The sequence below is a fragment of the Mus caroli genome, chromosome 13 (genome assembly GCF_900094665.2).
Source record: "Mus caroli chromosome 13, CAROLI_EIJ_v1.1, whole genome shotgun sequence".
Classification (NCBI taxonomy): Eukaryota; Metazoa; Chordata; class Mammalia; order Rodentia; family Muridae; genus Mus; species Mus caroli.
In genome coordinates this window covers 53,961,692-53,989,163 of record NC_034582.1, presented here as the reverse complement: position 1 = coordinate 53,989,163, position 27,472 = coordinate 53,961,692, and the positions used below count along the sequence as shown (strand labels likewise).

The following is a 27,472-nucleotide window of genomic DNA, read 5'->3' as shown; positions in this document are numbered from 1 at the left end:
GGCTGTGGGGGAGGGGAACCAACCAGAACACACTAGGACAAATGCATATGAAGATGCCATGGTAAAGCCCATCACTTTTGTATTACGGTCTGAAAACATTAATTTAATGTTTTTTTTAAAAATGAAGTATTCTTCCCTTTATTCTTTTTAATTTATCCAATAACCTAAAGCACACTCTTAAGCCATATAAAAATGGGTAGTGGGTTGGATTAAGCTCGTATGTTGTAGTTTGATGACTTGGAACAGGGAAAACCCTATTTGAACCCACATGATAGGTTCCTATAAGTCTGTAAGTGTTATCCGGGGTCTAGTAGGAAAATAAAGGCCACGAGCTTCATTAAGAAATCGGCAAAATACAACGGTCACTTTAGCAACTATTGATAAAATCATCACCCAGGTAAGGCCTGTAGGAAGAGGGGTTCCCCTACTTCTATGTCTACTGTCTCCCAGTATCAAACTTTATCATTCTAGTTCTTCACTAATGAGAAGCTGCATGACCATAATGAAGAAGGAGAAGAAGAAGAAGAAGAAGAAGAAGAAGAAGAAGAAGAAGAAGAAGAAGAAGAAGAAGAAGAAGAAGAAGAAGAAGAAGAAGAAGAAGAAGAAGANAGAAGAAGAAGAAGAAGAAGAAGAAGAAGAAGAAGAAGAAGAAGAAGAAGAAGAAGAAGAAGAAGAAGAAGAAGAAGAAGAAGAAGATGGAGGAGGAGAACAAGACGAAGAAGGAGCTATACAGTGAGTGTGTGGTTCATTTAAAATACCTTTAAGAAGTATACATAGGGAGTGAACAGTCTCCTTCCACGCGCAATTCTGTTCTTGAGGTTTGGAGATCCTCGGGGTAAAGGGGGGGGGGCGGCAGTGAAAGGCTCTGCAGGCCAGACCTGCACCTGATTCTCATCCTTTTATTGTCTTTCCCCGTATCTCAAGTTTCCCCAGGCGGAATACGAAGTCATGCATACTGTATCTTCCACATGCCTGGCGTAGATGCAGCAACACCTGCCTAGCCCCCGACGCCGTCCACAGGAAGTAGGCGATTTTGCAAAGGACTACAGAGAAAACGGCGGGTTCCCGTTTGTGATGAGAAATCTATGCTGAGCATCCCTGGAAAGAGGAAGGGGGTGGGCGTGCTCAAAAAGAGGCCTCACCCCGCCCTTCTGCCCGCCCCTCCTGCTCCACCTCAACCAGGTTCCAGCCCAAGTCATTTAAAAGGTTATTGGAAAGGTTTCCTAACTGAGGTAGCAGCAGGTGGCCCTCTGACATAGCAGAGGTGGTGCTCTCTCTCTCTGTCTCTGGGCAGAGGATGTCCAGGGCAGACCCGGGAAAGAATTCGGAGCCCAGTGAGAGCAAGATGAGCCTGGAGCTGAGGCCAACAGCCCCCAGCGACCTGGGCCGGAGCAATGAAGCCTTTCAGGTGAGCAGGGCTAAAGGGGACCAAATAACCCGCTGTTATGAGAGTAGTAACGAGAGCCTAGCAGAGCCGTGGGCTCCCTGCGGTGCAGCAAGAATGTTAATTCTTTTATGGGTACGCTTTAAGCCCTTTTTTTTTTCCAACTTGGACTCGTCTGGGTTGGTAAACCTGAAAAGTCTCTTTCAAAGTCTAGTCTTGATCTGGACTGCCCTCCTCACTCCAGAAACAAGCTGCCTTCCTCTCCCTTTCTTGCCCCTGGACTCACAAGTTTCAGGATTTATGCTCAGGTTCCTTCTCCGAGACCTAGGCAGGGGAGAACAGGCACCTCAGCCCAGGTGGAATGGAGCCAGGATGGCCTACTTATGCAAAGCATGTCCTCAGCCACACTGCCTAGTGATTAATACACCCAGTATCGGGGCTGGGTGCCACAGGTGGCCCGTGAGGGAGGCCGGTCCCTGAGCTGTAATACCCCGCCTGCCAGGAACCTGGATTTGAGTTGCTCCTTATTTGACATGCAACACTAGAGCTTTGAAAAGACAGGGAAGGCTCAGTTACCCTTGGGTTTCCTGGGCACTTAATGGGCAGAACATAATTTTTAAATAATAACACAAGTGGCGGGCAAAAGTGCCTGCATAAGCCTGGTCTCCTCCCCGACTCCTGGCCTTTAGTCACAACGGTGCCCAACCCATAGTTTATAGGTATAAGGAAATTAAACTGATAAAAGACAAGTTGATGGGAAGGGGGTGGGGGAGCGTGTAATCTCTACCAGCGTTTTAAATTTCACATGCATCTGTGTCTCAGAAATAAAGAGGCAGCGTGTCCACACGAGTCAACTCCAGGGCATATATGCAGTACTGTTTATGTGTAGTGTGCACAGTACCGTTTATGTGTAGTGTGGAGAGCCAAGCAGAAAAGACAAGAGGCTGGGGCTTTAGGGTCCCAATAAATTAATGCAAAATGATTAGAAATGTTTGGAGAGTTAGTGGAAGTCAGGGGGCATTGTCTCCAGGTTTATTTGTGCAGACTTGTCTCGGAACCGTGTCTGCTGACCCCTCTTCCCTGAGTGCAGGATGGAAGGGAAATCTGTGGGCTTCATTAGGAAGACCAGAAGGGTGGAGGCTGCTTTTGGTTCAATGTCTTCAGCTCAACACATTCTAATGTGACACTGGCTTACTTGGAATCTGGCGTAGCCTGATTCCCCTCATAAGCATGAGGTAGGGAAGGAGCACCTCAGACTTGAGAGCTGCCATTCAGAAGAGAGCCAGGGTTGGTGTAGGAGACAAAGTGAACAGTCAAAGTGGAAGTGATTTAGGGGGAAAGAGGATCTGAGGAGATCTTTGTCACCAGCAGCTGGCCGCACAGACAGAATGTGCAGTCGGGATTCCATTTATTTAAACCCTGTTGCTCTATCCCAGCAGGACATAGCCAGGTTTCGGTGTTCTTAGCTGGTAAGCCAAGCCCAGCATTCTACCACTGCCCAGACACCATCCTGGCAAACAGAGTTCGAGCCACTCTTTCCGAAGCTTGTTTTACCAGAGCTTTGTAAACTCGCATTTATTGGGCAGACTCATTAGGTGCCCCCCTTACTATGATGGCCCACACTAAGAGGGAAGGGGGATCAGTTCAAGGAGACAGCCATAGCTTCTGCCCTCAAAAAACAGAGCAGGGCAGTAATCCACAGGAAGATACAACAGAAAACGACAATCAGTGTGGAGTTGGAGCTGAACCCACTGGGGAGCCATGAGGGTACCGTGGTGTCGTGAGACTTCAGGTGGGGCTGCCTACTGAGCAGAGGAGGGGTCAGTGGAGCAAGAGAGGCAGTAGGCTCCAGAGGCTTAGGGGTATAAGAGAGAGTGACATGCCTGCACTGGGGGTGGGGCGGGCGTGCAGGGTGAGGAGGAGAGTGGTATCCCCCACAATGTGGTCCATATGAGCTAATGTGCTTAAGAGGACGTCTGCATTGCCAGGTTATCACAGGTGCTTCTCATGACCTTGTTGAAGGATGAGTGTGTGTGGAGATAGGGAATGAGCTACTTGCTCCAGGGTGGGGACAGGGTGTAAGAGACGGTCCCTTGGAACTTCTGGTTTTCCTCTGTTAGATAGGATCAGAATGCTCCCTATGTCAGGGCTGTTGAGAAAATCCACTGTGTGAATCTCCCACTCCATAAAGAAGTGTGTAGGACATACGTACGTGCTCTTGAGGTGCAGTAACCTTGGCTACAGAAAGTGGAGTTTTCTAATCCAGGATGTCAGCTTGGAAGACACTCCTCTTGTCTAGCAAGGACATCCAAGAGAAAGGCTGTCACAAGGTAAGGAGTGAGTTCCTCTTGAAGCCAGTTGGTTGGGATTCCAAGTGTCTCCATCAAGTGTAATTACACCAGCGAGGCTTAAAGAATGAGGAAGATAGAGAGGACTGGGAGAAGGAAGCAGAGAGAGTGACCCACCAAGAACGCTGAGCAGAGTCATGTGTGATCGGGAACGGGAGACAACCACAGCATCAACCGAAGCCACAAAGCAGAGAAGCGGGAAGGACAAGACACCACAGTCCTCGCTGGCCCACAGAGCTGATCACAGGTTAACCCTGTCCTGCTTGCGGTTATCCTTAACCTCCAGTTATGAATACCATACAGCATCTGTGCTGCTTTTAAACCTTACAGCCAGAAGCACAAAATGCATCCTTCGCCTTTCTTCAAATGAATAGAATTAGGCAGAATGAAGATGAAGTCTTCGTGCCAGCCTCCATGGCAGTCCTAAGATTTAGCTGTGATGTTATGGGTGACTCTTCAGTTCCCCGAAGTTGCTTCAACATAAGGTTTCTGTCCCGTACATATTAATGTGAATGGATGTGGTATTATCAGGTTGGGGATTTTCTTGGAGTTTCTAAAACTCATGTAGAATTGGGCACACTCATACACCCTCCTGGAACACCAGAAACAGCTTACTCTAGGTTGGGCATAGCAGTGGAGTCTCTGGGGCATTGAGACATAGCTGTGCTGTTTGTGGTTGCTGCCCTGGTGTTTTGTTTTGTTTTGAGGCATGGTCTCCTGTAGCCCAGGCTAGCTTTGGACTCTCCATTTACTTGAAGATGCTGGGATGAGGGGTGTGGAGGTCACCATGCTTGAATTAAACGATGTGGGGTCAATGATAGGACTTCATGCATGCAGAGCAAGCACACCACCAAGTCCAGATACTTTCAACGTCCACTAATAATGCCAAACTGGCTTCCTACATGTTCATGCTAATTTAGACCCATCGGAAGGGTGTGAGGTCTTGTTTTTTCTGTCCAGCTTCATCAGTTTTCAGATGACTTTGTAAGTTCAGCCAGTCTAGTAAGTGTGGACCAACACAATTCCACAATTATCAATCAACACAGCATACTGGCCAGTTTTTTATGTTGTTGTGGGGTTTTGTTGTTGTTGTTTGTTAGACAATTTTGTTGTGGTGCAAAAATCCTCTTTCCACAGACCTACACAGTATAGACCAGGCTCTGGACTCACTCAAGTGAGGTGTGATGAGCAAGTACAAATGCCAGTTGCTAGTGTAGACAGCCTCCCTTTGTGAATTGAAAGATCTAACCCTAACAGCAGAAAGTGCAGTCGAGGGGCTAGAGAGATGGCTTAGCAGAAAAGATGGCTCCTGCCAAGCCTGGTGACGGTGACTGAGTTCCATCCATGGTAGAAGAAAAGGGACTCTAGCTAGATGTCCTCTGTCCTACACAGGTGACCCTCAGATCCTATGATTGCTCTGAAGTCAGCTGAGCTAGGTATGGCTGTACCTGTCCACAGTCCCCACACTCAGAGGCTGAGGCAGGAGAATCATTGAGTTTGAGGCCAGCCTGGGCTACATGGACAGCCCTACGGTTCAATGGTTGAAGGCTTGCCTGCCCCACACAAGGGACAGAGTTCCATGCCCAGCACCACAGACAATGCCAAAACACAAACAAAATGTTGGGTGGGACCCACTTAGGCAAGGCTTGGAGCAGGACCAGAGTCCGGTAATTCACCTCCAGTCTGCACACAGAGCACGGGCTGAGTGACTCAGTGCATGGGCTGGGGACCCAGCCAGGCAGGTTTAGAAAGCCTGCTCAGCAGAGATCACACTGGAGAGGTCACAGAAGTCCTGTCAGGGATGAGGGCTGCTGAAAGGCAGGTATAGATGAGTTCACGGTTGGGTGGAATCCCAGAGACTGGGGAGAAAGGGCATCACCATAAGGGGTCACATGCAGGCTCCTCAGGGGGTTGGGTTCTCAAAGCTCAGGACAAGCTTGGCTGGAGAGGCCTTTCCATAAAATGCAGGGCAGGATAGTGACTTGTTTTTGTTGTTTGTTTGGTTTGGGTTTGGTTTGCTTGTTTCTTTGTTTTTCCGAGGTAGGGGTTTCGCTCTGTAGCCCTGGCTGTCCTTCTAGACCTCAATTTGTAGACCACGCCGGCCTCTACAACATGTCAACCTGTTCCCTCTCACCTTCCTCTCCAGCTATTTACTTATTTGGGTAAAGAAAGGTTTTTTGTTTGTTTGTTTGTTTGTTTAAGGGTCTGCTGTTTGCTAAAGTGGGCACGAGTGTGTGCCTACTTTAACTTACATCTGGGCAGAAAGAACCCATGGGACTAAAATCAGAATCACAGCCATGACGCCCTCAGGAAGAGCTCTCAGGCTTAGGCCTTGGTTCAAACACTCCTGAAGTGATTCCTTCAGAGGCAAGCCTCCTGCTCCTTAGGGATTAATTAGGCCGAGAATACAGAGCAGGCTCCACTGGTCACCACTTCCCTAGGCAGTGTTTCTATGTCCTGCCATCGCCCGCACTTGCATTTCTAAGTTAGGTACCTCTTTTTTTCCTTCCTATTTATATTTCTTTATCAGACTATTAGACAGCTGCCGATTTTGATCTTTTGAACATGCCACCGTTTGGTTGCATTGTTGTACTCTGTTGTACTAGCTTCTGTCTCACACGCCTTCATTCCGCTCTTGGATTCCTCTGCTTGTGAGTCACCCAGGTCCTTGCACGTGTTAGAAAGCAGACTCCAGCCCTCACCCTCCTAAGCATCCTTCGTCCATCCAATTCAGTTTGCTGCTCTTTTCCTAGTTTCTTTCTGTGAAAGGCCAGGTCATTGGTTAAAGATCGTTTTACGACTTATTTTATGTGTATGCATGCATGTCTGGGTACCATGCACATACCTGCTGTGCTCTGAGGCCAGGAGAGAATGTCAGACCCCCTGGAATTGTAATTGCCTGTGGGTACTGCAGTCCAACCTGGTCCTCTGGAAGAGCAGACAGTGCTCTTTAACTGCTGAGCCATCTCTCCAGCCCATGATTTAAGATCTATCTCCTTGTGATGCAAGCAACTCTGGATTTCCTTCTAGCCACTACTTTGCCATTGTCTTATAAGTCGTGTGTATTTGTTTTTAATTTATTTTTAAAACAGTGTCTTACTGAGCGTTACTATTGCGATGATAAAACATCGTGGACAGAAGTAAGTTGGGGAGGAAAGGTTTATTTGGCTTACACTTCCACATCACCGTTCATCATCAGAAGGAAATCTGGACAGGAACTCAACCTGTGCAGGAACCTGGCGGCAGGAGCTGATGTAGAGGCCGTGGAAGGGTACTCCTCACTTGCTTGTTTCTCATGCCTTGCTCAGCCTGCTTCCTTATAGACCCTGGGACCACTAACCCAGGGGTGACCCCACCCACAATGGGCTGGGCCCTCTCACATCAATCACTAATTAAGAAAATGTCCTTACAGGCTTACCAAAACCTTATTTTTTTTTGGAGGAATCTTGTCAATTGAGGCCCTTTCCTCTCCAGTGGCTCTAGCTTGGCCAAGTTAACATACATCTAGCCAGAACAGACAGGGTGTCACTATGTAGCTCTGAGGGGTCTGAAACTCATGATGTGAATTAAACTGGCCTTGAACTCAGAAACCTACCTGGCTGCACCTCTAAATACTGGGACTAAAGGCATGTGTTATCATGGCCAGCCATAGATTTTTAGATAGTCCCCTCTCCCTACTCCCTTTTTTGAGACAAGATCTCATGTAACCCAAGCTGGCTTTGAGTTTGCTATGCAGCTGAGGGTGGCTTTGAACCTCCTGTCTCAGCCCCATCCCTGAATCCTGCCCAATGCTGGAATTTCTGGTGTGGCAGCCACACCCAGTTTATGAGATGTTGGCGCTGGAAGCCAGGGCTGAAGACTGCTGAGAAAACTCTACCACCTGATCTATATGCCCCCAGCCTGCTGAACCTCTCTGTCAATATTCTCTAGTTGGAATTCTAGTAGAGAGTCCAGGCTTTTTAAAAGCTTGATTTCCTTCAGCTTTCTGAACACATTTAAAATAGATACTGTAGTGTGTTTGCCGACTAAGTCTGACATCGAGTCCTTCTGAGCATTTCTACCTGCCACTCCTTTCCCTGATATGAGCTATCACATCTGTGTGTTTCAAAAGTTTTTATTTAAAATTGAGCTTTCTAAAATACAATCTGGCAGTTTCTAAAAATTAGTTTCTCATGGGTCATTAGGGTTTTGTTTATTTTGTTTTTGTCTTTGAGACAGGGGCTTCCTTTGTGGCTCTGGCAGGCCTTGAACCTGCAATGAACTTATTTCCGCCTCCTGGGCATTCTGTTGTTACTAGTTTTCGTGACTTGACTAAATTATTTCTTTGTAATCAGTCTTCCTGGTCATGTGCTATGTGTGATAGTCCCAGGATTTCTGAGGCTCTTGGAAGTCTGTGGACTGGGAAGAGCATTTGCCTGGTGCTCACTCCTAAAACCCTGGTTTCAGTTCACAAAGGAGGGGAAGAGGGGGAGGAGTGTCCCATTACCACCACACACACACACACACACACACACACACACACACACACACACACACACACCTACCTTTCAAAGTTCTTTTTGAGGGGCTGGTGAGATGGCTCAGTGGGTAAGAGCACCCGACTACTCTTCCGAAGGTCCAGAGTTCAAATCCCAGTAACCACATGGTGGCTCACAACCACCCCGAAATGAGATCTGACACCCTCTTCTGGTGTGTCTGAAGATAGATAGCTACAGTGTACTTACATATAATAAATAAATTAATTAATTAAAAAAAAACTAAAAACAAGACCAAAGTTCTTTTTGGACAGTTCATTCCCAGGAGCCGTTAATAAACTTAAAAACATATTAAATAGTGGCACTTTTCTGGGGGAGCACCCTCCATGGCTGCTTGGCTGGCACCTTTCCTTTGTGGCTGAGGGGCACAAGACTGTCCTGTGTCTTAACTGACTCTCTCCAAGTCAAGATTTGAGGGAGCCTCTTTTTTTTTTTTTTTTTTGGTTTTTCAAGACAAGGTTTTTCTGTTTAGCCCTGGCTGTCCTGGAACTCACTTTGTAGACCAGGCTGGCCTTGAACTCAGAAATCTGCCTCCCTCTGCTTCCCGAGTACTGGGATTAAAGGCAAGCACCACCACGCCCAGCTAAACTGGGGAATTTGGTGACACAAGGATTTAGCAAGCAGATTGTACAGAAGCACACAGCAGACAGATCATCTTGTCAGAATGTCTCAAGATATCTTGGGATTCCCTGGCAGAAACCCTTATCAGAGTAGACTACATCCAAGGTGTGAATCAAATTCCACAAGGCAGGGACCATGTCAAATTCCAGACACAGTTAAAGCACCTTCAACCTGAATTGTGCAGCAAACAGAAAAGAACGTATTCTGACCTTATAACAAAGTTGGTTTTCCCTTTAAGATGGAGGCAGGCTGGCCCAGCCCATGGATGCTAGGAAGGGAAGTCCAGGCCTCTACAGCAACTGTTCTTGCTCTCACAGAGCCACTCTCCAGCCCACACACCTGTGTTTTTGTTTTACTTTGCTTCTGAGAGCCAAAACTGTTTAAAGTGTGACCTACAAATTCAGCAGAAGTTATTGAGCCCTGACACTGTGCCAGCCATTAGACTGGGAGCCAAAAACAGAAGGCCACTGTTTGACTGTCATCAACAATGACAAATTAGTACCACTCAGTGTTGCAAAATCTGTTCCTGGCATAGAAGGGGCCCTCACCATGCCTGGGAAATCAGGGAGTCACTTTCCACCTGTGCCAAGTGAACATTTTATATACACTTTAATTCTTTCTTTTTTAAAGATTTATTTATTTATTATATGTAAGTACACTGTAGCTGTTTTCAGACACACCAGAAGAGGGCATCAGATCTCATTACGGTGGTTGTGAGCCACCATGTGGTTGCTGGGAAACTGAACTCAGGACCTTTGGAAAAACAGTCAGTGTTCTCTTACCTGCTGAGCCATCTCACCAGCCCCACTTTAATCTTTTATTCAATCCACAAACTGTACTGAGCAACTATCCCAGGCTAGACAGAAGGAAAACACTGAGCTCAGGACGTTACTGCCCGAGCTAATTTCTATGTTGTGTTTTATGAGGAAGAATCAGTGCTGGAATGGGAAGGTAGGAGGAGCAAGAAACTGGAGGAGGACAAAAAGGCAGATTGACAGCAATATAACCCATGTCTGCAGACATATCTCAGGGCAACCTGCTCACGACAAGATCCTGGCCCCACAATTCTAAAATCAGTGAAATAATTAAAATTGGGTTTCTGTATTCTGTGCACTCAAGAACATTCTAGAATAGACTAGCAAGCCCGGGGATAGTTAGATCTAAAGTAATGGTATAAATTCTCCAGGAAGTAAGGTCAGAAAGCAGCTTGCTAATGTGAGGTAAGCTCTTTATGCCACAAGAGAGTGTCAGCCACAGCCCCGAAAAGGACCAAGATGGGCAAATCTGTGACATGTTAGCCTTACCTCCCCACCTTTGAGAGACTAGCAAAGTGAAGTTGTGACCCAGTAGCCCCTCAACTTCCTTCAGTGTCCCCCCCTCCTTTCAGCTTTGTCATTTTAGAGTTTTGTGAACTTCACAACACTTCAAAGTTTTCTCTGTGTGGCCTGGCTTTCCTAGAACTAGCTCTGTAGACCAGGCTGGCCTTGAACTTGGAGATCTGCCTCTCTTTCCCAGATGCTCCCCACCCCCACCCTCTGCCAGACTTACAGGCTTGCACCACCACACCCAGCTTAAACATTTCTAATTAAAGTAACCCGAATTGAGAGTTACCATCAGATCTGATTGTGTCAGGAACACTTGAGAAGAGCAAGTTAGGGAGCCCTGGCCTTGTTAGTAAGGCCAGGAAGCTTTGAAAGGAAAAACTCACCAAGTCCCTGGCCTGTGCAGGTAAAGCAAAGGAGACAACGGAGGGGGTGCTTGGTGAACTGTAACAGGTCCAGAGGGAAGAACGGGAGCCGCCAAATGTGCCACTTCCTCTTGGCCCATGGGGCCATCCATTTCCTGGGCCATTCCCCAGCAAAGCACAGGCCCTCATGTCAGAGAGGAGGAAGACAGATCTGGGAGACCAAAGCCAGGGCAGCCCAGGGGGCAGGGAAGCCTGCGTTCAGTGCCCCAGGTACTGACTGTACTCAGTGTGGCAGAGACCTTGGCTGATATGACAAGTGGCCTCTTGCCAATGGGAAGACAGTGATAAACAGGAGGTACCGCAGATGGGAAAGAGAAAAGCTACACTCTAGGTAAGGCAGGAAAAGCAGAGGTTACACAGGCAGACTTGAGTCAGGATATGTGGCTCTGTACCCTACACACACATGCGAGGGCACACTTGAATGCACACACATATACACACACACACACACACAGAGATACACACACAGTGTATATGACAAGACACATATACACAGATGTACACAGACACATAAGCATTCACACACACATACACATGTACACAAATACACACACCTCAACACACACACACACACACGTACACACCACTCAGGCAGTTTCCTAACTTCTCTACTTGATTCTCATCCAAATGAACTCTCAGCCATTAAGAGCAGGAACCACCAGAAAAAGAGGACCAGGGTCACACTAACTCCCAATGCCGCTGGCCTCTGATGGCACCCACACTGATATGCACATCCACACAAGCAGACCCACATACAAACGCAATTAAAAATAAAAATAAACTCTTTTAAAAAAATAGGTGAGGGCTGGAAAGATGGCTCGGTGCTTAAGAGCACTTGCGGCTCTTTTTTTTGGTGGTTTTTCGAGACAGGGTTTCTCTGTGTAGCTCTGGCTGTCCTGGAACTCACTTTGTAGACCAGGCTGGCCTCGAACTCAGAAATCCGCCTGCTTCTGCCTCCCGAGTGCTGGGATTAAAGGCGTGCGCCACCACGCCCGGCTTGCACTTGCGGCTCTTGCAGGAAATATGTGTTCAGTTGTCAGCACCCACGTGGTAGCTCACATGCATCGGTCCACTTCCGGGGTCTCTGATGCCCTCCTCTGACCTCTGCAGACACCAGGCACACACACGGTGCACAAACATATCTGCAGGCAAAGTACTCATACGTAACATAAAATTAATTTTTTAAAAAGTAATTTTTAAAGTTTTTTTTTTAAAAAAGGTCAATGAATGCCCTGCATCATAGTCCTATAAAGAACCAAAAGCCCCAAAGCAATGGAGGCCCCGCCCCTTGCCACGGTGCTCCTAGGCAGTGAGTGGAAAGCGCGGACCTCAGCAGTGATCTCACACCACTTGGTACGTGCTGTTTGGGTTCAGAAGAAAGCAGGTCAAAAGTCTGAGTATGAAGTCACGCCCCTCTTGTATCAAACACTGGGGTCCGCAGTTGTGAGGCCAGGAAAGACGCTGTCCCAGCCCCCCTCCCACGTGACTCCCCGCAATACTGATCTTTGGGACCAGGCTCTTACAAACTCTCTACCAATAAGATCTGTCCTTAGCCTTTCCCTTTTTATGTGAAACCAGATCTCAGTGAGGTAGGCGCCCGTGCAGGCCTGAATGTGCGATCCTTCTGCCCCAGCCTTCTGAGTAGCTGGCACTATCCAGGGAGAGGGAACCCTGACTGAAAATTTGCCTCCTCCATCCGATTAGCTTGTGGCCGTGTTTGTGGGGCATTTTCTTTGTTGAAGCCCCCTTTTCCCAGGTGTATCAAGTTGACATCTGAAGCAAACTATGGCATGCTCCTTTCTACCTCTTTATTATTTAGACAAATGTTTTCCTTAAAATTTTTTCTGGTATGTAAGTGCATTGCATGTGTTTCTGTTTAGTCCGTATCTATTTAATCAGCAGCCCTTTTATGTGTAAGGACTTGATGGCCAAGTTAATTTAGAAACCCCTCACAGATGTAATTTGAGCTCAGTTTCACAGGACATGCAATGCAAGTTGGCCTCAAATGTGTTTGTTATTTGTTTTTGAAAGAGGAGGGAAGGAGGATAGGAAGAGAGAAGAGAGACAGAGACAGACAGACAGACAGACAGACAGAGAAACAGAGACAAAAAAAAAAACAAACTCTCGCTACGTAGCCCTAGCTGGTCTTGAACTGACTACATAGACAAATCTGGCCTCAAACCAAATTATTATAATTGTATGTTAATCACCACGAAGCAACCTTAATTTGCATGGTTTATGGCCTGTTCCAAGAGGAAGTTACAGGCTCAGAGCATCAGTGATGACTGCCACTGTCCCTTGGCACCACCTGTACCTACCCGCACTTTACCCACAATATCTTTTTGGTTTTTTTTTTTTTTTTTAAGATTTATTTACTTATTATATGAAGGTGCACTGTTGCTGTCTTCAGACACCCCAGAAGAGGGCGTCAGATCTCATTACAGATGGTTGTGATCCACCATGTGGTTGCTCAGGATTTGAACTCAGGACCTTTGGAAGAACAGTCAGTGCTCTTAACCACTGAGCCATCTCTCCAGCCCCCACCCACAATGTCTTATTCCCGTCTCTCACTGGGGCAACTCACTAAGGCATTGTGCAGGCAACGCATACCTGGAGCCCCAGCACCTGGGAGGCAGAGATCAGGGAATGGTGCGTTTGTGGCCCATCCTGTTACAGGAGATTTTTTGGGTCTAGCCTGGACTCTGCCAGGCCCAACAAGTTAGATTAAGCCACCTGTCCCCAGTGCCCTAGTGAAAGATAATGGTGATAAGCAGAGAAAGGAGACTTATTGGAGAGAGGAAGGAACCCGTCAACTTCAAGGCCATCCATTTGAGGTGTAGGAGCAAAGGGTGAGGGTTGTGTAATTAAGCACTGCTGGCCAAGATGTGGTCCCGCCCATAACTCACCCTTGACCTTCCCTGTGTCTGCTCTAGTCAAGCCTGAAGATCTGCTATCAAAACTGTGTGAAATCTCTTCCCGCTCTGGCTAGCGTGGGGGCTTCCCTGTCCCCAGCATGAGATTCCTGGAATATTTTACATTCTGTTGGATAGTTTGATAGCCAACGTGTCTCTCTTTAAGATACCTTCTCTACTGAACGTCAAAACCGTGGGCTATAGTATAAGACTCTGTTTCGAAAGAGAGAGAGAGAGAGAGAGAAAAGAAAGCTTAAAAGGGAAAAGACTTCTCACCATGACTGAGTGTGGCAAACCAAAAGGGCAATTGCAAACAAGAAAACCCACCGTAAGCTGCTCAGAAGTACTTACCCCTTTACTTTCGCTCTCCCGACATCTGATGATTTGCTGGTGCCTATTTCACATAATAAACAAGTTATATTTTTGAAATTATAGGTACAGCCAAGTTCATTCAAAGTAGCCTATGACATGGCATCTTGAAGTTGGGGGTATAGCTCACTGGCAGGGCACTTGTGTCACAAGTACAATGCCCTGGGTTTGATCCCAGCACCATGAGGAAAGGGGGGAGGAAGATGTGTACGGGCACCTTGAGTGTCTTGATAGCTGTCATTGAAACAATAGTTAAACAATCAGCTATCTAATTTATGGTGCCAGAACTCCCCAGCCACAGGAACCTTATACGCCATTCCTTCACCCATCCACAGGTGCCTCTCCCACCGTTGTACAGTTATTGGTCGTTGGAGGGATGAATGGGGATGCTTAGGAGGGAATTCAGGATACTTCTGGAACATTCAGGGCTGAGGAGAACAGTCCTTCAGCACAGCAAGAGGAAGATGGCAGTCTGAATCCAGGAGGAAATACTTGAACTGTGATAGCCCTAGGGTGGACAGGGGAACAGGGCAAGGACGTTTTAAAAAGGACTCCAGCCTTGTGTGACAAAAGCTGGATTTAGGGACACAGGAAACATTGAAACTCAGGCGTGTAGGGAGTAAATCTAAGACAAGGAAGCAGCGCAAAGAAACGGCTGGCTTCTTCGGCGAGGAAAGGTGCCTACCTGTGAATTCTTGGCCCCAGGATAAGAAGAATTTATAACAGCGCAAATATTGAAGGTGCACAGGAGGAAGACTGTAAGCCCATTTCCTGCTATACTAAAACAACCGAGATCGGATTAAAATAATAAAGTAACAGGGAGCGGGCTAAAGGGGAAAGAAATTCCTCACAGTTCTGGAGGTGGGAAATTCGTCCCGGGCTTCTGTGACAGGGGTAGGGGAGAGAGCAAGAGAGCGCCCCTCAGAGTTACGATTGCGCTTGTTGAGGTTGTGTCCACTTGACATCAATGAGAGTCAGCTGGTAAGAGACACTCTTCACTGAGGAGTTAGACTGCCCTGCAGGCAAGCCTGTGGGGCATTTCCCTTCACTAATGACTGATGTCAGAGGGCCCAGTGCACTGTAGTGAGCACTATCCCTGGGCAGGTGGACTAAGTAGGCTGAGCAAGCCACCACAAGCAAGCATTGATCTTCTGTGGTCTCTGCATCAGTTCTTGCAGTGAGATTCAGCTTCCGCCTCCTCCATGATGGACTGCCCTCAGGACGGATAAGCCAAGTAAACCCTCTCCTCCCCAGGTTGCTTTCATCAGTGTTTTATCACAGTGACAGAGAGCAAATGATAATAATTACCAAGCCACTGTCTCAGTAAAGAACCCACTCTGGCAATAAATAAGTACATAATCCATTTATCACTGGAGCCCTGATTATCTCCCAAAGGTCCCAGCTCTCAACTCTTTTCACTGAGGAGTAAGTTTCCAGCACACGAACTCTGAGGCACACATTCAGACTACAACAAACCTGGGGCACATGTTCAGACCACGGAAAAGAAGTTCAGCAGTTACACGTGGAGAATCACACTGTGGCCTGCCTATCGGGAAAAAGGCCTGGCCACACACTTGCTCTCAGAATCAGGGGCTTGGTGTTTATAGTCTTCTCTAGTCCTCTCATTTCAGAATGCATCTTAGAAGTTCTCAGGGGAATATCTTCCTTTACATCAAACAAGGCAGGCTAAATCATACTGGAAATTAGAATCAGGCAGAAATGATCATGTTTGATCCAACACAAATTATGGACGCAAAAGTCAACCAACCTTAAAAGAATGGGAGAGCCAGGCACGGCAATGCCTACTGTTGTCTCAGCACTTGAGAAGAGGAGGCAGGGGACTGTTGTCATGAGCACACTATGTAAGAAACAGACTAATGCTTTTGTTTCTTTCTGTAACATTAGACTTTATAGAATAACAATGAATCTACAAGGTAAGGTGTTCAGTGGCAACACTTTGCCACACAATGCCACTTTTCTTGGCAACCCTGCTGTGCTGGCTAGTCTATGTCAACTTGACACAAACAAGAGTCATCCAAGAGGAGGGAGCCTCGGTTGAGAAACTGCCTCCATAAGACTGAGCCGTAGGACATTTTCTTAGTTAGTGATTGATGGGTCTAAGCCAAGCCTATTGTGAGTGGAGTCACACCTGGGCTGGTGGTTCTGGGTTCCATAAGAAAGCAGGTTGAGCAAACTAGCGAGCAGCACCCCTCCGTGGCCTCTGTGTCAGCCGCTGACCTCAGCTTCCTGCCCTGCTTGAATTCTTCCCCTGATGTGGAAGTGTGAGCCAAATTACCCTTTCCTCCCTAGGTTATTTTCGGTCATGGTGTTTCAGCACAGCAATAGTAACTCTTACTACAACACCTGCTAAGGTGAATCTTGGTTCTTTTATTTATTAATTTTTAAAAATTTTTCAAGACCAGGTCTCACCATATAGCCCTGACTGACCTGAAACTCATTATATAGATCTGAATGGCCTAAGAAGGCACCTGTTTCTGCCTCCTAAGAACTTGGATTAAAAATGTGTGCCACCAGCAGGACTAGCTATGTTTTAAATTTTTATCCCTATGTATTATGTGTGTTTGTGTGAGCCTATGCCACATGAGTGCAGGTGCCCACAGAGGCCAGAAGAGGACATCAGGCCCCGTAGAGCTTGAGTTACTGGTGGTTGTGAGCCACTGTGTGATTGCTTGGAATGGGAGTTGGGTCATCTGCAAGAGCAGCAGCACTCTGAACCGCTGACCCTCTCTGCCGTGACTCATACCTAAGATTTGGTGTTGTTTGGTTTTGGTTTTTGGTTGGTTGCTTGGTTTGTTTTTTGTGGTTTGGGTTGGTTGGTTGGTTGGTTGGTTGGTTGATTTATGCAGCTCTGACTGTCCTGGAACTCACTATATAGACTAAGCTGGCCTCTACCTGTTTTTGCTTCCTGAATCCTGGCATTAAAGGCATGTGCCACCATGCCCAGCAATTAAGTTGTATTAATGTGTGAATTTTCTATTATAAATTTTCCTGTTTATAAATGTACATGTGAACCAAAAAGCTCACTTGTTTGCTTTTTAAAAAAAAAACTGGTTTATTGTAGAATTATGGTTCTATGTTCTCAACATATTAACTTGGAAAAAATATAGTCCTTACCTTATCTCAGTATGTTCTAACAACATGCCAGATTTAAAATATAAGATGGTTATTTACAAACTAATCTCATATTCCTCTCTGAAAATATTTTTTTAAGTTTTTAAAATCTATTTTTATTTCGAGTGCATGAGTGTTTTTTTGCCTGCATGTATGTGTACCAGTTGCATGTAGTAGCTGAGGAATCTAGAAAAGGGCTGGAACCCATGTTACAGACATCCATGAGCCATCATGTGGGTCTTGGGGCCTGGCTTAGGTCCTCTGCATGATCGCTTAACTGCTCTTAACTGCTGAGCTATTCCTAGCACTTATTTTAATTCTTGAAGCGGAAGCAGCAGGCTAACATGAGTATATGAACCTGTAGATAAAATCCTCAAGGCTTGCTGTATGTGTCCTTAAGTTTGAAATGACTCATTTATACACAAATGAAAGAGAATTAAATATATCCTTAACACTCAGTAAAAGTTGCAAATCATTTGCTAATGGATGTTATTCAATGCATTATATGACAATAGCGACAGCAAGTTTTAAGGTAATTGGAAAGAGGGCTTCCTGTATCCATCAACAAGCAGAGGTATGACATTTGTGTGTGTTTTAGACATAACTGAACAAAATACATTCTCCTTGTGTGTCTCCTCTTTGTCCAAAGTGGTATCTCGTGCATAATTCTATATTGCTTAGGATATTAATATAGCACTCATGCGTGAGTTTCTGTGTGAAGATTTATTTGGGTTTGAAATTATAGTCTGGGTGTCACAGACAGCAGCAGCAAAGCCATCGGTACAGATCTTTTATTTCTGAAAGTTAAAAACTCTTGTTGCACTGGGCGTGGTGGCACACGCCTTTAATCCCAGCACCCAGGAGGCAGAGGCAGGGGGATTTCTGAGTTCGAGGCCAGCCTGGTCTACAGAGTGAGTTCCAGGACAGCCAGGGCTACACAGAGAAACCCTGTCTCAAAACAAACAAACAAAAAACCTCTTGTTGCTCCCTAACCAATGTGACCAATACACATTTGCCAATTTTAAAATAACAACAGTGATCAGCTAGTTATGTTTTGCTTTTCCTTGTTGAAGTGGAATGCCTCTTAATTTACACCTACCCTATTCTACTGTTATCTTGGTTATTGTCTTTTATAATTGTCCTATATTAAAAGAAAGGAAGGGAGGGAGGGAGAGAGAGAGAGAGAGGGAGAAAGGGAAAGAAAGAGAGAGAGAAAGGAAGGAAGGAAGGAAGGAAGGAAGGAAGGAAGGAAGGAAGGAAGAAAGAAAGAAAGAAAGAAAGAAAGAAAGAAAGAAAGAAANAAGAAAGAAAGAAAGAAAGAAAGAAAGAAAGAAAGAAAGAAAGAAAGAAAGAAAGAAAGAAAGAAAGAAAAAGAGAGAGGAAGGAAGGAGGAAAGAAAGAAGGAAAGAGGGAAAGAAAGACAACTTAGTGGTCTACGCAGTGAGTGGATGGGGGATTCTGCATCCATACGACTTTAGCCTCCAGCCTCATCCAGACAACATCTAAGAAGCAGTCAGAGGAGAGGCTGGATTCAGCACTTTGGATATTTCTTCCCAGAAAGAACAAGGCAAGACACTTGATACCAGGATAATCAGCGAGGACTGATTTCCCTCCGTAATTGGCTTCAGTTTCTCCAGAGATGAGTGGGCCTTCTGAGGAAGAATGAGGTAACAGGGAGAGGTTCCGGCCCAGTCAGAGGCGTGGACATTGCAAAAAGCAGGAAAGGGTAGGAGTATTTGCTGACCCGCAGTTACTTAAGCCAGGCTCCTCCTCTGGCCAAGGGGACTTGTCTGCCTTCCCCCAAGGCTCTGGGCGGCGAAGCTTTCTCTCCACCTCTAGGGGGCAGTGAAAGAGTTTACTGGAGTTAAGTTAGCTCTAACTGCTCTGAAGAGTTCAGGAGTCAGCCTCTTCTGCTCTCTCAGCTCTTAGAAGTCACATTAGTGGTGGTTGAGTCTCTTCCTGTGGGAGAATGTGTGGAGAGATTGCCGTTCCTCATAGGTCAAGAGAAAAGTCAAAGGCTTACAGGGCCCTAATCAGAGTCTGGCCTTTGCCGCTAACCGCTTCCACTTGCTGGAAACCTCACTACCGCCCATACGTGTGCATGCCCATGACCATCACGACTAACCTTGCCCTAGTCGGTCAGTCAGGAGTTCCTTTTGGGTTCACAAGAGTGACTGATTACTCTGTAGACACCAGAAAAGCAACAGCACGCCTCAGTTCAACAAGTGGGTTGTTTGCGGTCTTTTTTTTTTTCCCCTAGAGTCCCAAAATATCTTTTACACTAATTCCTGTCACTATGATAGAATACACTGGCAAAAGCGTTTAGGCCTGTTGGTGGCAACGCCTTTAATCCCAACCAGGAGGTGGAGGCTGAGTTCAAGGCCAGTCTGCTCTACACGTTCAGTTCTAGAGCAGTCAGAGGTACACAGAGACCCCCGTCTCAAACAAAACAAAATAAAACAAAACAAAACAAAAACAAACAGGGGCTGGAGAGACGGCTCAGTGGTTAAGAGCAGTGCCTGCTCTTCCAGAGGTCCTGAGTTCAATTCCCAGCAATCACATGGTAGCTCATAGACGCCTGTAATGGGATCTGATGCCTTCTTCTGGTGTGTCTGAAAACAACTAAAGTATATTCACACACATAAAATAATTTTTTTTGTTTTTGTTTTTGTTTTTTGTTTTTCGAGACAGGGTTTCTCTGTATAGCCCTGGCTGTCCTGGAACTCACTCTATACACCAGGCTGGCCTCGAACTCAGAAATCCACCTGCCTCTGCCTCCCAAGTGCTGGAATTAAAGGCGTGCGCCACTACTGCCTGGCATAAAATAAAATCGTAAACAAACAAACAAACAAAAATTCGGCAGTTTAGGGAAGAAAGGACTTAACCCTGGAACTCCCAGTGGGAGAGACATCAAGGCAGCAAGGGCTCGAAGCACATGGTCACGTGATCACATGGCACCCACAATCAGGAACCTGAATGCTGGTCAGAGTCTTGCTTCTTCCTCTCCTGCTGTTCAGGGAGCCTTGTTGCTCTCTCTTACTGTGGGTCTTCCCACCTCAGCTAACCTGACCAACATCACCTTCACCGCTGTGCCTGGAAGCTCGTCTCCTAGGTAGTGCCAGCTGCCAAGCTGGCATCCCAAGAGGGCTTGGTTAGGTTCCTTTGTTTTCTTGCAGTTACCACATTCTCCAGCACTTGTTTGTATTCGTTTCCCGTGGCAGTGGCGTTTGGAATAGCTCAGACGGATGGAAGGGAGAGACAAACACAGACAAGCAAACCAGCTCTCAAAAGGGAAGAGGACATTTATTCTGGAGCCAAGCCTGAGTGGCCACCGCCTAGGAAGAGAGATTTAGGTTAACCCCAAACAGTTTCGTGAAGTTTTTAGAGTAGCAAAGCAAACAATGGTAAAGCAGCACACGCTTCAAATACATCGTCGGAGTGTTCCAGCAAGGTGACTAGTGAGGCGGTTGGATTCGCTTTTTTGAGGACCACAGTTAGTATATGATATTCTCATCTTTAGGGCAGATGAGTACGTTGGGAGCTGAACCCAGTTCTCTGCGAGAACAGCCAGTGTTCTTAAGCACTGAGCCATCCCTTTGGCTCCCAGATCCCATTCTTCTGACCAAAGATAGGAGCTTCCCTGAGATCTTCATCTTTATACATTTTGTACATGAAAGCTGGAGCCCAAAGCTGCTGGTGAGGGCGCAGTCTACTAAGGCCAGGCTAGCTGCCTAGTGGAGCTGGGGAGGCAGGGTCACCTCAGCTGCTGTCCCAACAGCTCGGGTGGAGTGGAACCCCAAAGTGGACGCTGCACAGCAACACGCTGGTGTAGGAAGCCATGACGTTCATGTAAATATAACCAGGACTTATGAATCCCAGTGGGAAAAAGCAACCCTGTTAGAGAAACCGTGAAATAGCTAAGCAGACCGTCCAAACCTGCTTCCTGTTTAAGAATCTAAATGATAACAATGTTACTCAGCACAGGGCTGGAGCCTCCACTCCTGGACGCCTAGGTCTCTTCCCCTAGTCTTACATACTATAGTATGGACAGCTCCAGAGGCAAACCCAAGACTTCTCAATGTGCAACTAAGGTGAAGGGGCTCCTATGCTCACGAATTTGTCCACTTATAATTGTTACTTAAGGGGCTAAAGAGATGGCTCAGAGGTTAAGAGCGCTCCCACAGAGGAACCATTGGGTTCTGAGCACCTCCAGTTCCATGGATCTGGTGCCCTCTTCTGGCCTCCATGGGAACTACGGGTGTGTGTGTGTGTGTGTGTGTGTGTGTGTGTGTGTGTGTGTAGCACTCATAAAATAATAAACAAATAGATTTTTGAGATAGGATTTAGCTATGTAGCTCTGGCTGTCCTGGAACTTACTTTATAGACTAGGCTTGGCCTTGAACTCAGAGACCCACCTGTCTCTGCCTCCCGGCTGGGATTAAACATGTAAGGCAACACACCTGGAAAACTTCTTAAATAACTATTTCTTAATTTATAGATTCATTAAGCAGGGGATGGGAAGGGAAGACTTCGGCATAAGCTTTTTTGGTTTGTTTTTTGGAAACAGGGTTTCTCTGCAGCCCTGGTTGTCCTGGAACTCACTCTTTAGACCAGGCTGGTCTCGAACTCAGAAATCCATCTGCCTCTGCCTCCCAAGTGCTGACATTAAAGGCGTGCGCCACCATGCCCAGCTAGCATGAGCTTGAGAAAAGCACAGCTCACTACACTCCCAGGGACCAAGAAGAGAGGATTCCCACAATGTATTAACTTTCCCAACCTCAGTGTTTTATTTTTAACTGTTAATAGTGTATATACACTCTATCAGAAATATATTTTAACATCTTTTAAAGTTGTATTCATTTTATGCATATGAGTGGTTTAGGCCCCTGCTTCATTGCTTAGAAACATACACATGGTTCCCACGACTCCCCCACTCAGCCGGCATACTTCGAGGTTTTGCCCTGAGGACAGGCATTCTTATAGGTGTTAGGTACAGAGGTGTCAGTAATCTGCTTAATAAGTAGAACGAAATGTTGGCTAATAGGTGGTTATTAGCTTCTTTTACAGACCCACAGTTCCAATTTACAGAGAAAGAGAAAAGCTGGCTGTTTACCACCCACCCACCTACACCCACAATAACTCCTTTTTCTGTTTCAAATCCTCGCTGATTTTCTTCCTGGAAATACAACGACCAAGCTGTGAGTCCACTGGACAGAGCAATCGAGAACACGGGGGAAACACACCCAGGGTTCCTCTGTGCGCGTGCAAAACAGGGAGCACTCCACCCCCAAATACACTCTCCGTGTTCATTGACTTAAAACCCTCAATTCCTTCAGCAAAGGTCTCAGCTGCTGCCAGCAGGGGGCATCAGAAGGCTGCAGCCTACAAAAGAGAGAGAAAATGAAGCTTGCTCCACCAGTGAGAAAACCCCAGGGTTCTGCAGAGAGCCAGAAAGAGCACACTGCTGTGTGAATAGACGCCTGAAGTTCGGGGTGGTACGACCTGCCGAGGCTCGCGTGTGTAATTAGAGACCCTGGATTATTCACTCATGTAATTCAGCCTCCCGGGTCCTGTTGTTTTCAATTTAGCGTTAAGGAAAGTGTAAGAATTCATGACCACAGGAGAGAAGTAGAGTTCCCAGGGCTACACGTCTCTGCCCTCTTTTTCGTTCTCTGTATAAACATACATTTCCTCCTGTACCACTACCAGGAATTCTGGGGAGACCCATCAGAGGTGCCACATGGTACAGGGAGATTGCGGTTTTAATCTCCTTGCAAGAATTTAAAGATGGGAGTGGCAGTGCTCAATCCAGGACTCAGGACTCAGGAATCAGGAATCAGGAGACAGAGGCTGTCAGATCTCTGTTAGTTCAAGACCAGCCAGGGCCACATAGTGAGTCCAGGCTTCAAAATAACAGAGGAGGAGGAGGCAGGGGCAGGAAAAAGGAGGAGGAAGACAGAAAAGGAGAGAAAGAAAGGAAAGAGGGAGAGAGAGAGAGAGAGAGAGAGAGAGAGAGAGAGAGAGATTGATTTAAGAACAGACCCATAAGGATGATTTTATTAGAGTTTAAGATTAAAACCCCAGGAGAGCCAACTGTAAATCTCAGTCTACTGGAGGAGAGAGATGCAGCCATGACAACTTCGCAGGAGCAGCATGTGGGCAAGCAGCCACTCTGCCAGAAGGGAACTTCTGAGAAAGAAGCAAGCGGGAAGTGTTAGGGAAATCATGGGCAGAAGCACAAAAAAGAGGGAAAGAAAAAGCAAGGTTTTGCTTCTCAAATTTAATCAGACTTAGGAAGCAGCGGCGTGATGCTGGGGCTCTGTATGCGCCCGTGCTAGGGCCAGGAATTCTGGGATTGACAAGTATGCTATCTCATTAAAAAGATAATTATTTCTTCTATCGATTGAGCATGGCTTAAAGATCGATCTGCCTTCCTGAGGGGTGACTGACCTGCCCAGATGAAACATTAGGACCCCAACCTGGTAAAGGCCGTGCATCAGGGCCTAAGGTGGGAAGCTGCAGTCCTTCCTCAACGTGCAGCACATTGATCGTTCCCATCAGCGCAAAACAAAGCAAGGTCATCCTTTTTCCTTGGGCCCACGATTCCCTGGCACTTCCTTGAACCGGGTGCCTCATCTAAACACGGAGTCTCGGCTTCTGCCACTCTTCAAGGCTCTTCCGGGAGTCTTTGCGGAAGGACCCTTGTGTTGGGCTCTGACACAGAGTCAGTGTTTTTCACTCTGCTTGCTTCCTAGGATGAAGACCTTGAAGGGCAGAGCCCTCCAGGAAACAGCACAGTCAGGAGCAGGGTTGTGCAAAGCGGGGAACAAGGACGCGCCAAACAGGTAGGGCAGGTGTGGAGGATGATCAAGGACCTGTTACCATGGAGAAAACTGCACTGCCTGTGAGTGTGCTTAGTGTGTTTAGGGCAGAGCCAGACAGAAAACACACGCACCCTAACGATGAGACTTCGCTTTTGCAGACCAGCCTCAGACTTCCCCCAAAAGGGAAGCCATCTCAAGGCAAGAAGCCTCATCTTAGGCAAGCATGGACCCTCAGCTTTGTAGCCCCAGTTACTAAGAGGCAGAGGCACGAGTCAGGTCTAGCCTGGTGTGGGACTTCCTGTGAAAGATGAAAAGCACTGGTATGCTAAGGAGGGAGGCAAGAGAGGTGCCTCTCCCTTGGTTCCATGGAACCTAAATCCTTAGCTTGCACAGGTCTTGGGGGCTTTTGATAGTGGTGGTGGGGAGTTTTGTCTTTATTTTATTGTTTTTTTTAAATTGTTTGTTTGGAAGGGACAGGGTCTCACGTGACCCAAGTTCACTTCATATTCAATATGCGGCAGAGGATGGCCTTGAACTCCTGATTCCCTGACTTCAGCATCCCAAGTGGTAGGATTACAGGCGTGGACCACCATGTCTGGCAAGGAGCTCCATGCTGCTTCATTTGTATTTTAGATTTAGGCAGAATTCCTTCCACTGCTGGAAAAAACAAAGCAAGTAATTGCTCATGTGGATCACCCTTTTGAAAAGCAGTTCTAAAGAGTACCTAAAACTAGGAAAATTACTGCAGCAAAAAAACGGAAGATGAAAGTTGGGGTGAAGTAGGAGAAAATCACTGTACCTTGGAGCATGGCCCGTGTTTATGCAGACACAGTCTCGTGCTATCCATATTGGATCACACTGTTCATCTTACTTTACTGTTTATCTTATTTGATATATTGTGCAGTGTTTGTGCAACGGGTGTCCTCTGGCAACCAAACTAGTCCACATGAAAACCGTGCCTACAGTGGCTTTTATTCATAATCAGAAAATGCTGGAAGCATCTGAGATACGCACCCGTAAAATTGAAAAATCCACAATCAGACCAGATAGGGCAATATTTTTCAGAGCTAGAAAGAAGCAAACAACAAGGTCATAAACAGGACTCAAGGAACCACACGTGCATATTATGAAGTGAAAGAATCCAGTTTAAGATGGGAACACCCTGTACCATGCCAGTAGCATCATCCTGAGTAGAAAAAGGCAAAACCTTAGAGGGATGAAGAGATAGTGGTTTCCAGGGGTCAGGGAGGAAGTGGGGGTGAGCGTTGGGACTCTCAGGGCACCGTAAGCACTCTGAACAACACTATGGAGGTGAAGATCCAAACCTAGATTTGAGCACACTAGAAAACGACCTTTGTATTAGGGTTCTCTACGGGGATAGAACTTATAACATGACTATGTGGGGGTGGAGAGGTGTTAGACTGGGTTCCAGGCTCTGGGCCAGCTAGTCCAATGATGCTGTCTACCAAGGGAAAGTCTAAGAATCCAGCAGTTGTTCAATCCAGGAAGCTGGATGTCTCAGCTGGTCTCCAATGTACACTGAAACCCTGAGGAAGTAGGTTCAAGGCCAGTGAAGGGATGGGTTTGCTAGAGAGAGCCAGAGCAAGCAGGCAGAGAGCAAGCTTCCTTCTTCCTTGCCCTTTACGTTGGCTGCCAGCAGAAGGTGTGGCCCAGATTTAAGGTGGATCTTCCCACTTCCAAAGATTCAGATTAAAACTGGGTCTTCCCACTTCAAATAGTTTAATTAAGAAGAAGAAGAAAAAAAATCCCTCATGGTAGACAGAGCCACTTGGGTTTCCAGATGTAATAAACTGATGGCCAAGAGCACACGTCACACCCATGGAGGGAAATGATGGGACCTGTGTGATCATCCATGTAGTAGGTTCATCTGAGGTAACAAGTGGAGGATGTGGGCAGCAAAGGATGGACCGTGTGAGGATGTATGGGAAGCCTCCATGTTTACAGTTTGTTTTTGCTACAGTTGCTCTCAATTGTTTGACGAAAGAACAAAGCATAACTCCCTATTTCACAGCTGTAACACAAGTGTGCAGGCCAATCAGCAGCGGCTTTGGCAGCCATGGGGCTTGGGTGATGCTGAACAAGGACACTCAGCAGGAATGCACACAGGGGGCTGAGCAGGCAGCGGTGGTCAGCAGGTGGTGGCGCGGAATGGAAATGTACAGAGTCCCGTACTGACTGGGAGATGGAACGTCACCCATGATAACAAGAGTTGAGGGTGATTTGGGTGTCCATGTTAAAAGATAAGAAGGAATTAAATGGGGCTAGAGAGATGGCTCAGTGGTTAAGAGCGCTCACTGCTCATCCAGAGGTCCTGAGTTCAATTCCCAGCAACCACATGGTGGCTCATAACTCTCTGTAGTGAGATCTGGTGTCCTCTTCTGGGCTGCAGGCATCCATGCAGGCAGAACATTGTATATATAATAAAAAATAAATCTAAAAAAGAAAAAGAAGAAAAGGAAAAGAAAGAAATAAACAGAAGCATTTCATAGGTGGTAGGTGGCTTGGGACACATTGAGAACAATCATTTAAATTAAATATTTACCAATATTGTTGGCCAAGCCGCATATATATATGGACAAGGAGCTGGAGAGATGGATGGATGGCTTAGCAGTTAGGAACACTGACTGCTCTTACCAGGGACCTTCTCACCAATCCCAGAACCCACATGACAGCTCACAACCATCTATAACTGGGCTCCACAGGATCTGATGCCCTCTTTTGGCCCCTGTGGGCACTGCATGCACATGGTACATATACATGCAGGCAGAGCATTTATATACATAAAATAAAAATAAGTAAAACTTTTAAAAAGAAGATGTAAGTGGCACACTCACCTCTGACCTGACTGTGGTATCTGGACCTTGAACTCAGCCTCTTTTCTTATGGTTCATGCCTTCCTAGTTCTTGAGGGTCAGTCTAGAAAACACAGATGACCAAAGGCAGAAAGAATAGTGTCTGTCTTTGACGTGCTATGGGACACGTCCTCTTTGATATCTTTTGGGGTCTGATGTTTTAAGTGCAGAGGATCAGGGGTCATTCTGCACATGGCAGAAAACATCAGTAGATCTCCAGGAGTGTTCAAAGCCAGTGTGTACCTAAACACTCCCAGCTACATACAATGGCAACTTCACCAGCTGAAGAATTGTGGGATTGAGAGAGGGGGCTAGCCTGGAAACAGGATAGGTCATGGATATTTGGGAGAAAGCTCATACTGGTCCCAAAAGAAAATTGCCAATGAAAAGTGACTCTGACACAGGCTCTTAAGTCATCAGGGCAAGGGCAGTGCTCCCAGTTGAGAGGACGTGAGTCTCAAGGGAGTCTGTTAGCTCTTGAAGGATGAGGCAAGTGTTCATATCTGCAAGCCAAGCCTCAGTTTGGTTTCAGGCTCTGGAAATGGGCTGGTTCAATGTAAAGGGAGAATCAGACAGCCCTTGCTTTGAACTTCATTTAGCCCTTCCCAAAAAAGCAGAGAGCTGGTGTCTGGTGTTGATCGGTTACAACAGAAACTGGAACAAAAATCAGAAATGCAAACAAATTGCCTTTTCAAAAAACAATGCACTGCCGTATCCAGGGATCCAT

At 46.5% G+C, this 27,472-nt stretch overlaps 1 protein-coding gene across 1 annotated transcript in view; it reads left to right on the top strand.

Annotated features, from left to right (window-relative positions):
- Window positions 1–1,235: 1,235 nt before the first annotated feature.
- Slc28a3 (solute carrier family 28 member 3) overlaps window positions 1,236–27,472 on the top strand; it is a 53,587-nt gene continuing 27,350 nt past the window's right edge. Inside the window, exons 1-2 of the mRNA XM_021180813.1 lie at window positions 1,236–1,408; window positions 23,804–23,893. Of these exons, the coding sequence (XP_021036472.1) occupies window positions 1,298–1,408; window positions 23,804–23,893 (201 nt within the window). The 5' untranslated portion in view covers window positions 1,236–1,297. The remainder of the gene's footprint in view (window positions 1,409–23,803; window positions 23,894–27,472) is intronic.